The 13,586-nt window shown below is 47.5% G+C and overlaps 1 protein-coding gene and 1 long non-coding RNA gene across 3 annotated transcripts; one reads left to right on the forward strand and one right to left on the reverse strand.

Annotated features, from left to right (window-relative positions):
* Window positions 1-580: 580 nt before the first annotated feature.
* Window positions 581-3,038, reverse strand: LOC309695859. Its single transcript, XR_014273251.1, has 2 exons — window positions 1,926-3,038; window positions 581-1,269 (listed from the first exon to the last, which is right to left on the reverse strand). It is a non-coding gene; the product is annotated as an uncharacterized lncRNA (long non-coding RNA).
* A 99-nt stretch (window positions 3,039-3,137) lies between these two features.
* On the forward strand, window positions 3,138-11,479 carry dglucy (D-glutamate cyclase). 2 transcript variants are annotated; one of them, XM_082516817.1, is made up of 15 exons: window positions 3,138-3,344; window positions 4,378-4,463; window positions 5,457-5,610; window positions 6,182-6,268; window positions 6,564-6,717; window positions 7,150-7,300; window positions 7,660-7,782; window positions 7,857-8,078; window positions 8,577-8,694; window positions 8,882-9,024; window positions 9,139-9,238; window positions 9,758-9,906; window positions 10,022-10,141; window positions 10,263-10,423; window positions 10,607-11,479. In XM_082516817.1, the coding sequence occupies exons 2-15, from the start codon at window positions 4,388-4,390 to the stop codon at window positions 10,763-10,765; spliced, it is 1,917 nt and encodes a 638-aa protein (XP_082372943.1). In that variant the 5' UTR covers window positions 3,138-3,344; window positions 4,378-4,387; the 3' UTR covers window positions 10,766-11,479. The 2 variants fall into 2 exon arrangements, with proteins under 2 accessions (XP_082372943.1, XP_082372942.1); XM_082516816.1 differs by lacking the exon at window positions 3,138-3,344 and adding an exon at window positions 4,664-4,805.
* Window positions 11,480-13,586: the final 2,107 nt, after the last annotated feature.

The raw sequence follows: 13,586 nt of genomic DNA on the forward strand, positions 1-13,586 counted from the left end.
AGAATTAACAGAGAAAAGGTGCTCTTATAAACTATACAAGCCAGTTTTTGCAAAAAGAAATAATAAGGATATACAAACTAAGCCAACTAAACAATAGACAGGAGGATGTGCAGAGGGCCGGAGTGACAGAGGAGGATGCTGGGATAGGAGGAGATGGAGGACCTCTAAAGGGAGCAGAAGACGACGACTGCAGAGCAGCAGGAAACTGCACGCTCTGTTTGTGCTACTATGATGTTGGTAAACCTGCATTTAAATCAAATACAGTATTTATCCATTTTTCTGTGTGAGCGGCTGCAGAGCCACGAACAACCCCAGACAGCTCCACCCGCCTACGGACTCGTCACCATCTAACAGCAGGTCCGCGGACCCACAGCGGGTCACCAAACAGCATTTTTTAATCATTTTCACATTTTAGCAGCTGCTTTCACACAGAGCGCTGGAGAGTGGGAACACCGGATCTTCATTATAAAGACCGACCTGTCAACAGCTCATATCTCAATGTCTTCAATGTTCAGTTCATAAAATTACTAAATTTGTCTGAAGCTGTGATTAACTTCATGTTTTGGTATGAAGAATAGACTGATATATGAAATATTCCTTTATTGGGTGAGAAAATCAGACCATGTCATAACTGCTTTAAGTCATACAGAATAGATATCAGAGCCTTAAACAGGCTGGCTTCTGCTAAATGGGTCAAACTGGGCAGAAAGTCTACAAACACATAACATCCTTATAGAATATGATGTAACACTATAGATCAACTTAGCTCAGAATATATAAAGCATATAAACAATTACAGCAACATGATGCAACAAACACAGCAGTGCTACTAATCCAAAATACTGGAACAAACATTTATTTTAGCTCCATTCTGCTGCTGATACATACTTTAGGTTTCTGAACATTAAACTTGTTGCTGCCTTTCATAGTGTGTAACTTGAAGGCCCTGAGTACTTTCTCCCACACTGAAAACACTGGAATGATCAAATTATTTGAACATTACCTAATAAGACTGATTCAGGACAGACAATTAGTTATTCTAAACTTTCCTAGCAGTCCTTCACAAACAGGGAACAGTCTGTCTATGCTCTCCATCTGTCAGCTGCTGCTGGCTCTTCCTCCTCCTCTTCCTCACACACTGCTGAGTTTGTCCTGGTGGATCATCAGGGGTGCAAAGCCTCACAGATGATGTACAGCAGTGGGTCCCTCAGTCTGTCCTCACTCTGGACACTTGCAGTCGTCACACATGGAAATCAAATGTGTGATAAGCTGCAGGATTCAAACACAAGTGTGACTTATAAACACATGTTCATACTTTTATTCCACAATCAGAGAGAAAGAAATAGAGAGAGTGCAGGACAGACAGACAGGTGGCAGTCTCAGGTGTATACACTGCTACACAACAGCACCAGAGAAGGAGGATTTAGTGTTTGTGTCATTACGAGTGCTAAACAAGAAGAGTTCCCAGATGGTACAGTAGACACATGTGTGACTGCTGTGATTAAAGCATCTTTCTTTCAGCTTAACGAGTGAACCGTCAGCTCGTTCAAACACACGTTAAAGTCCGTTTGGCTCGACACCACCGAACAGAGGCAGCAATATAACATAGCTAACATTAACAGTGCAGTGAATCCTGCTTGTGCCGTGATATTCAGGACTGCAAACCGAGCAGCATCACTGACTTTTAGCTTGTTGTGTTTGTGGATATATGACTGACTTTAATTATCCACAAAATCATCACATTCTCTGTAAGATTAAGGTCGACTATATATATAAGTAAAGGCTTTAAAACAAAGTTAATCCTGAAAGTACAAACATCGCTAATGTTGCATAACTTTGCCGACATGTGGCCAACAGTAATGTTTTAATGTTCTTCGTTATTAAACATTCGCACATAAATTAGTGACATCATATTCAGTACTTACTTTTGACAGTTCACTCTTCAGCCGCTCCCTTCTGTCGTATTTTGCGACAAAATTATCCACACCCACCGCCGCGCTATGAATTGTGGGATATATGGGACCACGAAGCGTGCACCGGATCACCAGTGTTGCCAACTTAGCGACTTTGTCGCTATATTTAGCGAGTTTTCAGACCCCTTAGCAACATTTTTTTCTAAAACGCGACTAGCGACAAATCTGGCGACTTTTTCTGGCGTTATTAGAGACTTATTTATGACGACTTTTTGACGTGAAAGCGCGTATCGCTCTTACTCTCAATAAGCAGCGGGTGCTGCCTTGGGCACCTCACCCGTGCCAAAGCGCTCACAGGCGGAGGATAGTCTTCCCCCAGCTGCTATCAGGGCAGGCAGGGCTCCCGCACTGACTGTAACGCAGTCAGTTCTTCTTTTACTGTTATGTTGTTTTGTGGACCACAAAGTTTAAAACTACTTATGAACACACACACACACACACAAAGTAACTCCACCAGAGTGCCTATTTCGGATCACGTTTGCCGGTCCAAGCCCGGATAAAGGAGCAGGGTTGGAATTATGACATTAAAAAAACAATAATTGCTAAAAGAAATTTAATTTGTAGTTCTAAATAAATTCTAGATGCATTTAATATTTCTCTGTCCAACCGAGTAGGTTACAATTACATTAGCATGACCAATTGTGCAAATTAGGCGATGACGTCATTTAGCGACTTCTAGCGACTTTTAGGACAGCCAATAGCGATTTTCCTTACTGAGGCGTTGGCAACACTGCGGACCACGCTTGATATTTGGGGAAATCGACGGCGCATTTGGAGTATGCATTTGAATTTTTCATTTTTTTTTTATTAACAATTGGAACAATACAGTCACAAACAATATAACACAATATAGTGCAAATGAACTCTCGTGGAGGATAAATAAAAAAAGAACACAGTCAATACAACAAAACTAACAGCAAGGATATGGGGGGAGGGGGCTAGACAAAAATTCACAGTATTAACGGGGAAGAATTAAAAAAGAGCACAGGTTGATACACAATAGAGGTAATGATCAAAATAGTAGCAAATGGGAAATGTCATCATAGATTGTGGCAAATCTGCTTGACTTCAGTTTTTTAAATGCATTTGAAATACACTTCGAATTGGGACAGCCGTCGCGTGGCGGTGACGTAATCGCACTTAAAATGCGTACTTCAAGCGTGCAGACCCTGAATTGGGACAACAGGGACACAGCCAACGTCCTTGAAATCCGGGAAACTGAGGACGCAGAGGCACTGGAGTAACCTTCGTCGCCTCGCTGTGACGTAATGGGCCCTCGAAGGCTGCAGCCCCGGACTTAGCTATTAGCAGCTGTTAGCCTGTGGAGCTGTCATCACCGACCCCGACACTCCGCGGATAAACCGTCACACCGTGAGTTTAATCACACTGTCGGAGGGACTTTAGGACCGTTAGCTTAACGGTCAGCTTTGCTCCCTCCGAGCGGAGATTTTCATATTAAAATAGAAGTTTCTATGTTTAATGTAGTGTACAGTGGGAGAAACTCGTCCAGCTGACTTCTTCAGTCTCAGCTGACTGCAGGTTTCCAACCTTATATAGACAGATCAAAGATCACTGTCATAGCCGATCAATGATCAATCACAGTTTGCATATCATTGATCATAAACTGACCTCACAGCCCGTTGTGAGTCAGGGGTGCTAGTGTCAGCCATTGAGCACAAGTTCTGTTTATAAAGTCGAAACCTGATGATGACGAAATGTTTCTCCCACTGAAAGCGTGCAGCCTTCCTGGACCCTGACCCTAGCCCTGACCCCTTCCTGGACCCTGACCCTTTTTCAATCTTAATTGAAGATTTTAATATGTGGGTATTGACTTTTCAGGTTTAGTTTTTCCTTGTAAGATAATTCTTCATAATTAAACAAGAGGAATAATAGTGTGATGTCTTGTATTCATCATGAAGGTATAATTTGATATATAATAGTTTTGATTTTGTGCAAAGTATCGGATCAGTGTAGCCTGAACTTTACTGTCAGGTGGTCTCTGAGCCACTTCCTGTTTGCAGTGGTGATAGACGGGTGGCGTCATCTCTGCAAAGAGGTGAGTGCAGGCAGGGAGGAGAGGAGAAGGAGAGCAGTATGAGTGCCGGAGGAGGTTTAAAGGTGGCAGTGAGACCTGCTGTGATGGTTGGAGATGAGCGGGAGCGAGCAGAGCGGGTTACCCTGATGAATCCTCACCTGGCAGGTGTTCGATCCCTGCTCTCAGCTTCATCTACACCAATGTTCTGCTGTCCTGACAGTTTAGGAAGTTTCACATAAATAAGCGTCTGAATCTAAGTACACAAAGTGTTACCACAGATTATATTTCATTGGCTGTTCACCAGCGAATTAACCAATCAGACAGCTCGCCTATTCCTCAGGTTACTCATGACATTTTTTTAACGTTTAGGTGAAGAAGCATGCTGTCTGCAGTGAGAGCTGCTCGGTGCGCCGTCAGATACCTCAGGGGTATCCGTACCTCTGCCATGGACACAGGTGATACACGCACACACACAAAAGAAAACACTGATGGAGGAGAGCAGTGAGGGAAGGAAAAAGAGTGAGTGGGGTTTAAAGTCTGGAGTGTTTCAAAGATTAACTTCATCGACTGCTGCCCGCTCAAACATTAACTGTGGTGAAGCAGATAAGAGCAGCTCATTGTTCTCTCAGGCCTTTCCCCTCCTGCTCCGTGACAGGTAAACAGGAAGCAGCTCACTGACATGCTTGTGTGTGAGATGATGAAGTCGGAACATTTAAATAATCTGAGTCCTGCTAATCTGAGGCAGTTAATCCGGCAGAAAGACCCCAGAATAAAGACCACAACAGGATTAGCCAACGGTAAGAGATCATCTGAACTGGACAGGCTTAGGACAGACTCGGGACAGCTTAGAGGTGAAATTTCTGCTGATTTGTTGGTTTAGTAAAGGAGCTGCTTTAGCGAATTAGCGTCCAGTAAGAACGTTAGCTTGTTCTAATAGTAAACATGTATACTCTCGAGTCATCCTCAGCTAGTATCCATGAGTGTTGTGGACGTGTATGGGGTATCAGGTCAGGTGCATGCTGGACTCAGCCAGGCGGTGGAGGGTTTGGGGTCCTTGGGATGTGGTCCTTCTGGCTTCGCTGACTGGCAGCCTCCAGCTTCCTCTGGGCTGCTTTTCAGCCGAGGGTGAAGCAGCAGGAATGAGAAACAGCTGCTCCGAGTCTGAAAAAGGGTGGAGTGCTCGCTCCGGGTTGGCGAGGATTTTCTGCCTCCAACACGTCATGTTGACGAGTTTGAGCAGATTGATTGACAGGTTGGTGTGGAGGCTGGAGCTGGTGCGGTGCAGCGAGGGTGGAGGTGTCGACGTATTGGTTCCTGCCCTCAGCGGGAACCGGTGACCACGAGCTCTGGAAATGCCTGAAAAGGATGATGTCATCCCGCAGAGCTGCCCGGACGGTCAGGGCTTCTTGGTTTTTCTCTGTTGTAACGTGTGTGTGTGTGTGTTTCAGGATACCAGCAGGCTAATGTGGTCGTCCTGCCAAACCAGCTCGCCGATGACTTCCATGCCTTCTGTCGCAGTAACCCCGCCCCCCTGCCGCTCCTTTATCGCAGCCAGTCGGGAGAGACTTCCTGTCCGCCTCTGGCTCAGCACGCTGACATCAGGTAGGACTTCCTGTCCTCTCAGACGTGCTGCAGAAGGTTTACGTTTGGTTCTGTGAGCCGATGATTTTAAATCACAGACATTTCCTGAGTCCATTCACATCGTTCTCCATGCAGCACAAAGCTCCTGCGGACTCTCAGTAACCTTTGGAGCGCTCGCCTGTGAGGCGAGAGCAGAGTTTACTCAGATAACAAGCACATCACATTATAAAATCTGATCATTTTGAATTTGATTCAGAAAAGCTGGAACAAACAAGAAGGTGTTTGATCCTGATGTGATGAAATGATTGAACTTCTTTTCTGCAAACTGAGAGGAGCGAGCAGGAAGAGACAGACGCCAGACCAGACAGACGGTTTGGTGGATGTTTGTTTCGGACGCCCCTCAGCCTGAGAGGACGGTGGCCGGGCCGGCAGGTGCTGTGACACCACGGGTGCATCGACCAGAAGCCTGAGGGCTCACAGAGTTCTTATTTTTCTGCCCTATACCCGTCTGACTCCAACGAAGGGCGGAGCTTTCCGACTGTGTCTGTTTTATTTTTCCTGATCGAGTGTTTCCTGGTTGTGTTTCCTGTAGGACGGACATCTCGCAGTACTGTGTGTATGAGGATGGTCGGCTGGTGAAAACCGTCTCCAGCCTGCAGACGTACAGTGACGCACACAGGTAATGTTGAACATGAGTTGGGGTAATCATTGAGCCTCAGCCGTGACTGCGTCCTGGTAATAACTTACTGTTGAAATGGGCTCTGGTTAAAGCATAGCGACGTCTCCGGCAGGATCTGTCCTGAAATCTAAACGTGCTTTCAGCTTGTATCCCAGGAATTACTCTACACCAGCTCCTCCGTGCTGCTTTCACTGAAAACTCGACATTAAAGCACAAACACAAGCTGCTGCTTCCTGCCTCACCTGTTGTTTCCTGTAGCATAACAGTCAGTGATCAGCCTCCCTCTGCCACGCAGGTCTCCACCCGGGCAGCAGGCGGAGCGTCCCGGGTTGTGGTCGGACATGGTGTGTTTCTATCTGGGCTGCAGCTTTGGCTTTGAGGGCCGACTGAAAGAAGCCGGAGTCCCCGTCAGGAACGTGGAGCAGGGCAGGAACGTCAGCATGTACAGGGTACGCTGGGCCGCGCTGGGTCGCTGACAGTGTGCTGTGCAGCTCCGGCTGAAGCACTGTGGGTGCAGTGACAGGATCAGTCAGTCGAGCAGATGTTTTGGTTGGATCATCATCAGTGATTTTATGACCAGTCGTGTTTTCTCAGTATTCATTTATGCTCTCAGGTCCAGTCGACTTCCTGAATTATTTCACGTTCACTGTGACACACTCGTGAAGTGTCCGAGGGGTAGAAGTGAAGTGGGAGTAGTCACGCCCACCAGCAGCGCTTGTGTCATTCTGTCGCTAAACACGAGCTCGGAAATTCTCAGTGAATTCTGATGAAACTCTGCAGGAGCGTAGAGCGGGGTCATGTGACAGTGCACATTTGGGATCACGCTTCTCCACCAGCTCGTGTGTGTGTGTGTGTGTGTGTGTGTGTGTGTGTGTGTGCAGACTGCAGTTCCCTGTGTTCCTGCAGGAGCGTTCAGCTGCCCTCTGGTGGTCACGATGCGTCCCGTCCCAGCTGCTCTGTTGGATGCAGCAGTGAAGGTCACTCATCTCAACCCACTGGCACATGGAGCTCCTGTACACATAGGAGATCCAGGTACACACACACACACTCACCTGCAGCTCCTCTAACAGCCAGCAGAGGCAGCAGTGAGTCAGTCTCCATGTTAAAACCTTACAGCAGAGAAAACATGTTTACAGGATGATACACAAACTGTTTGGCCTCTGAGGTCTCTTCAGAACAACAGTTTAGGCTGCATTATTAGGGGCATGGCCTCTGTGACTGACAGGTGGATGGTGACACAGGTGGCTGTTGCTGCTAGCTGCCTGCTAGCTTCACCTCAGCTAATCTGAACAAAACTCAGATGATGAGGCTTCAAAATGTGGTGTCAAGATGACTGTGGCCATCTTTTATATACAGTGTGTCTGTGTGTGTGTCTGTGTGTGTGTCTGTAGCTCTCCTCGGCATCCAGGACCTGTCCAGGCCGGATTATGGTGATGCGGTGGAGCTGCAGCCTGGTGATGTCACAGTCTTTTGGGCGTGTGGTGTGACCGCGATTGAGGCGATCCTCAGCAGCAGTGAGCACTCTGATTGGCTGATACTGTGCTTACATCACAGCCTGCAGAGGACCTGAACAGTTTGTCTCTTTCAGAGCCTCCGTTGGCCTTCAGCCACTCGCCCGGCTGCATGTTCCTCACCGACATTCCTGACTCACCTACTTCCACCATAACTCCGCCCACTGAGGCCAAACCCCATCCTGAGCTGACCCCCCTGTGCTTCCAGGTGTCCCAGAATCCCTTGCTGTACAGCCTGGTCTCTCAGGGGACGGCGGCGAAGATCAGACAGCTGGAGGTGATGATCGGAGAAGATCCAGGTAGAAGGCCCAGGATGCTTTTTTTTTAGGAGCGAATAACTGAGCTGATGATGGAGCAGGTAGAGCCTGATGAAGCTCCTCAGGTGTTTCAGCCGAGTCCACGACTAAAGTTTATTCTACAGAAAAACAAACAGGCCATAAAAAACCAGCTGTGGATTCTTTAAAGTCCTCACAGTCTGCCAGTTACACCAGTGCATGGCGTCCACGCCGCGCGCACAGACACGTGAAGCTCCTTTACTGTCATACGGGTGGTGCTGCTTTTTATTATTGTGCATCACAGAGGCTACTACACCTGCAGCGTGTTTAATGAAGGGACAGTTTTTGGGGTTTTTCTGCCAGTTTACCTGCAGACTGAACTTTAGTTGTCCTTTCACCTGCAGCCAGAGCTCCTCAGGAGTTTCATGTGGTCGTCCTCCTACCTGCCCGTCTGAGCAGCACCTGTCGGGTCGCCACTTCCTGTTCTTCTTTGTTTGAACGTTTGTGTCTGTGCGTCTGCAGGTGAGCGAGGGATCAGAGCTTTATTCGTTCAGGATGAACTCTTGCGCTCCTGTCTGGCTCTATCCCATTCCTCCTCTGTTGCCATAACAACGGGCTTCCCAACACACTACATGCACAGGTACAAACACACACACACAGCTTCCTGGTTCTGTGTGACCAGGAAGTTCAACATCGGATTATATCAGACTGTAAACAAATGATGGCGGTGGCGTCAGAAGCTGCCTCCATCATTTGTTTGCAGTCTGTGATGGGGGAGAGGTCACGAGTAACGCAGGTGATTCTCAGCGTTTGCGTCTCCTCTTTAGCCCTCCCGATGAAACCGACGGCCCACCAGGAGCAATTGCCATGGCAACCATGCTGCTGTCTCTGGGGAAACAGGTGACCATGGTGACGGATCGCCGGGCGCTGGAGATGAACCGCACCATCATCGATGAAGCAGTGAGGACGGGTGAGAGTTTTAAATCTGCTCTGGGATGAATTTAATTTAGAAATGTTCAGAATGAGAAAATAAAATGTGACTTTCAAAATAAAGTGCAAGAAACTGCTGTGATGTCACCCTCAGGAGTCCTGAAGGATGCTATCCCATTGGTCACATTTGAAGACGGTGGTCCAGACGCTGCGCGGCACTTCCTGTGTCACCATGGAGACCCTAACAAGCCCAGGTGAGCTGGCGTGTGAGGCACCTTCATGGATGGGCTGGATTTGTTGGTCCAGCTGAACTGTGCATGATGGGAAAAAGTCCAGTTTACTAGTCGCAGTCAGAGATCAGCAGCTCTCCATCACAGACCTGCTCCACCCTCTGCAGCGAGTCCAAACACACGTGAGGACTGTCATGTGACGAGTCACCTGACTTCAAACCCCGTGAGCCCATAAAATAACGACATGCGGTGTGTGCAGCAGGAGTGCTGCTGTGACCAAAGCAAAAGGACACGTGTAACATTACGATGATGTCATCATAATGCAGAAAACCTCAAAAACAAATAAAAAGCATCTCTGAGTGTTCAGCTGAACAGAGAAAGAAGAATCTGCAGGTTTGTGAATCATCAGACCACACGTGAGCCCAAACAACAGGAAACGTGCACAGACTGTTCTTTAACTTTCTCATGCATACAGCCCCCTGTTATTCACACCTGCACAGGTACAGCTGCAGGTTCTAATGTGACACTGATGCTCGTTACCAGATTCGACCACCTGGTGGCGATAGAGCGCAGCGGACGCGCCGCAGATGGGAACTACTACAACATGAGAGCAGTGAACATCAAACATCTGGTGGATCCCGTGGACGACCTGTTCATCGCTGCCAAGCACATACCTGGAATCGGCACCACAGGCGGGAACCCTCCCACCATCTGATCATTACACTCTGTGATAAATCCAGCAGCCAATCACGACTCAGCCTTACAGGAGACTGAACGATTTGTGTGTCTGTGTGTGCGTGTGTGCAGGAATCGGTGATGGTGGGAACGAGCTGGGGATGGGGAAGGTGAAGGAGAAGGTGCAGAGCCTGATGCCCAAAGGCGGTCTGATCGCCTGTGAGGTTCCTGCAGACCACGCCGTCACCGCAGGTACGGCCTCTGCGAACACAGCAGCTGTCGCAGCATCATGCTGCTCACTAGAGTGAGCTGCAGGTCAGTTTGAACTAACCCTGTGCTCCATCTTCTCTGACCTCCTCCCGTGCTCCTGCAGGCGTGTCTAACTGGGGAGGCTACGCTGTGGCCTGCGGGCTCTACCTGCTCCACACCTGCCCAGCACACCTGCGCTACCTGAGGAAGGGGCTGGGACTGGAACCTGTGACCTCCACGGAGCAGCTGCAGGACTGGACCACTAACCTGCCGTCTGTGGAAAAGGTAACACACAAATGCTTAATAACTCATTAACAAGCACCAAATGTGCCCCCGCAGCCTGATCTAGAGCCTCTGTGCCTGTAAATACTCACAGCAGGAAGCTAACGTGAAGCTAACGTGACTTGATTAAATAGACTGTAGTTAATGCTGGCGGACGATCTCATCTCCCTCTCTCCCTAAATCCAGGAGGAGTCCTTCCTCTCCACTCTGGTCCGGTTTGGGATCCGAAGCGGGAAAACTGGTCACCTGGCCATGGAGGTGGATGGCCTGACCTTTCACCCCACCCACTCTGACATGATCACCAGACTGCTGGAAGCGACACGAGGAGGGCGCGGCACGTTTTAATCAGAACTCTTTATTATTCCCTGATGTGATCCCAATCCTGATGCAGGGAAACACAGAGGAAGGAGGAGAGGAGTGTGAGGGTGCTTAGCTGCTGCCTGGTAACCGCTCAGCCTGCCTTTAAATGCTCACAAAGCAGAGTGACCCCTGCGAGATGCATCGCTGCTTGTACCGTGTGAGCAGATGTACAGATTTTATTGCAGCACTCATCATCGTTGATGAGGATGATGAGGGAACATGTTTGGGTCGAGGCTGTGAAAGGCTCCGCCCATGCCCCACAAATCAGTTTGTTCTGGAAGCGCCTCAGGCCACGTTAACCGTTTGTGCTCCTGCAGCTGGAAGGACGTCCACCTCGAGGTGCAGAGCTGAGGGAAGCAGCTGAAATGTGTCTCGACTGTCAGTCAAAGAGGCCACGCCCCCATTAATGCAACCTTTAAACCTTAATAATGATAATAATAATAATGAGTTAATACAAGTTAACCTGGTGTTACGAGGGAGAAAATTGTCTCTAGAGACCAAACAGTTTGTGCATCAGGCTGCGAGCAGGTTTCATTTTACCTGGGAGTCTATGGGACCGACTCACTGCTGCCTCTGCTGGACGCTGGGGGAACTGCAGGGTAAAATCGTCCTCTCTCTGTGTTTGTTTGTCAGTAAATGAGCTGAAGAGGATTTATATGTTTTGTAGAAATGAGATATGAATAAAAGAATCTGCTCAAACCTGGCATTAAACAGCTTTCTTTTACCTTTTTTGATTCTTTCTTGGATGATTTGCAGATTTTCCTCCGTAGGTTGGAGTTTGTCCAAACTTGCAGGAGCTCCATCAGCCTTAAAAACACTGAGTCAGTCTTTTCTGGCTGTTATTAACATGCTAAACTGGAAACAGAGCGACGCTGAGATGTTTCTTATTCTCTGATACTCGATGAAGAGATTTAATTTGAATTCAAAGTAAGAAAAGCATTTTTCTGGGACTCTCCTCAGCTCTTACTGGGACAGTGGCGCAGCTGCCCCTCTGTTGGTCTTCCTTGGTCTCTTGTGTTCTGGGGGCCTCTGGATGTCTGGAGTTTTGATCTCCTCCATACCTGCTTCATACCCTGGAGGACGGGGCTGTGGCTCCCCACACTCCCTAGCAGATCATTACATGGAGAAACCTTTGGAATACAAGCATGCTGATCCACACCGGTATGCACACAGGTGTACACACGGGTATTCACAGACGCGGACTACAGCTTTCTTGGCTGCTGCCTCAAAGCACATTGTGCGCTGTCTATCTTGCGTGCTGCACAATATCGTTTATTATTTAGTATCTACTGATATCTACTGCTAGCTAGTTTATTGTGATGGTGCCGTTTTTTTTATTATGTTGCTCTTTGTTGTTTGCTTTCTCTTCTGTTTTTTTTCTCCATACAGGTGACCCAGGTGTTGTTGTTTTTTTGTTGTTGTTGTTGTTTTTTTTGTTTGTTTGTTTTTTTTTTCTTTCTTCCCCCCCTTCTCACCGTCTCTTGTCCCCTTTGGTTTTCTTTCTCTCCCTCTCTTTCTTTCATTCTTTCTCCCTGTCCTATCCCCCAGTCATGTCTGTCCCGTTTGTAGCAACTGTAAATAAAATAAATTCATAATTATAATAAAGGTCAATCAAATGGACCAATATGGCAAGGCCATGATGATCCACTTGGTAAAAGAAAAAGAAAAAAAAAAAAGGAAAAGCATTTTTGTTTGATGTTCTGCTTATCCAACGGAGGGACATGTATGACGCCCCAGAGAGCAGACATGCTGACATCTACATACCTGCTGTTTGTGAGGGGCAGCCAATCAGAAGGTTTTCTCAAAGGGGGTGGAGATGGGCGGAGCAGCCTGTTGTCTGTGTCAGCACTGTCGTGTAATGATCCAAACACCGTCACACCTCTATCCTACAGCTTCACGACTGAGCCGTGCTGCAGGTACACTCAGGACTAAACGTGACAGAATAGCACAGACCTTTATCAAACAGTTACTGCCTGTTTACCTCAGCGCACTGTAAGCAAAGCACTAATAAATGTGCATGAAAACAGTTTATTCAAAATAAAATCATTTGTTTTTCGCTATTTGTTTTACTTTTCCAAATATAAAAACTACATATCAGAATTTTATTGTGTCAGATTTGCTACATCTGCAGTTTTTTCCTTAAAATGTAATTTTTCTGTTTCTTTAGGTTTTCGAGGGAAACAGAATCACTCTGATGATGTAGACAGAAACTGTCTGTTTCTAATATGATGCACGAGGCGTTCAGCGGTTAACACCTGGCGATTCACCTCTGCTTTTATTGTGTTTTTATTTTCAGGCCTGTAGAAAGTACATTTCATGTGACGCATCAGAGCAAAGCTCAGATATGATCGTTTCCACTGGAGGGGGAATGATGTCCTGATTGAATGTTGGATTCTGTAAATGTGCAGAAAGCTGCAGGCGAGGCGCGCTGGACGTGATTGAGTTGGAGGGGAAATGGTATCGAGGAAGGTGGAGGAGGATGGAGCGCTGCGCTGCGTGATTACAGAAGTCACCTTTAAACACGCTCAGAGGAAAATGTGCTGCCCGGGTCACACAAGTCCAACACATCCTGGTGCCTGCATCAGAACGCCGGCAGCGCTGCGTCCTTTGGGTCCACGTGTTATTAATACTCACGTGTCCACGCCGCGGCCTGTTCGTGCTGCTGGCTCTGAAATGAAAACAACAACTGCTTCACAGGGAAAAAACAGGTCATTTTATTCCGTTGCTAGGCAACATGATGACATCACTATATCTGATGTAGGTAAAAACCTTTTGGGGCCTGTGACGTACCTGTGTGGCAGCTGTG

Source organism: Aulonocara stuartgranti (assembly GCF_965226115.1).
Source record: "Aulonocara stuartgranti genome assembly, chromosome: 19".
NCBI lineage: Eukaryota > Metazoa > Chordata > Actinopteri > Cichliformes > Cichlidae > Aulonocara > Aulonocara stuartgranti.

What these genes read in the sequence shown, in the direction of transcription:
- dglucy (XM_082516816.1), top strand. Translation starts at nt 4,688, where the DNA reads ATGCTTGTGTGTGAGATGATGAAGTCGGAACATTTAAATAATCTGAGT. An exon ending in GCTCAGCACGCTGACATCAG is followed by an intron (nt 5,611 to 6,181) that starts GTAGGACTTCCT and finishes TGTTTCCTGTAG; the next exon opens with GACGGACATCTCGCAGTACT. An exon ending in ACGTACAGTGACGCACACAG is followed by an intron (nt 6,269 to 6,563) that starts GTAATGTTGAAC and finishes TCTGCCACGCAG; the next exon opens with GTCTCCACCCGGGCAGCAGG.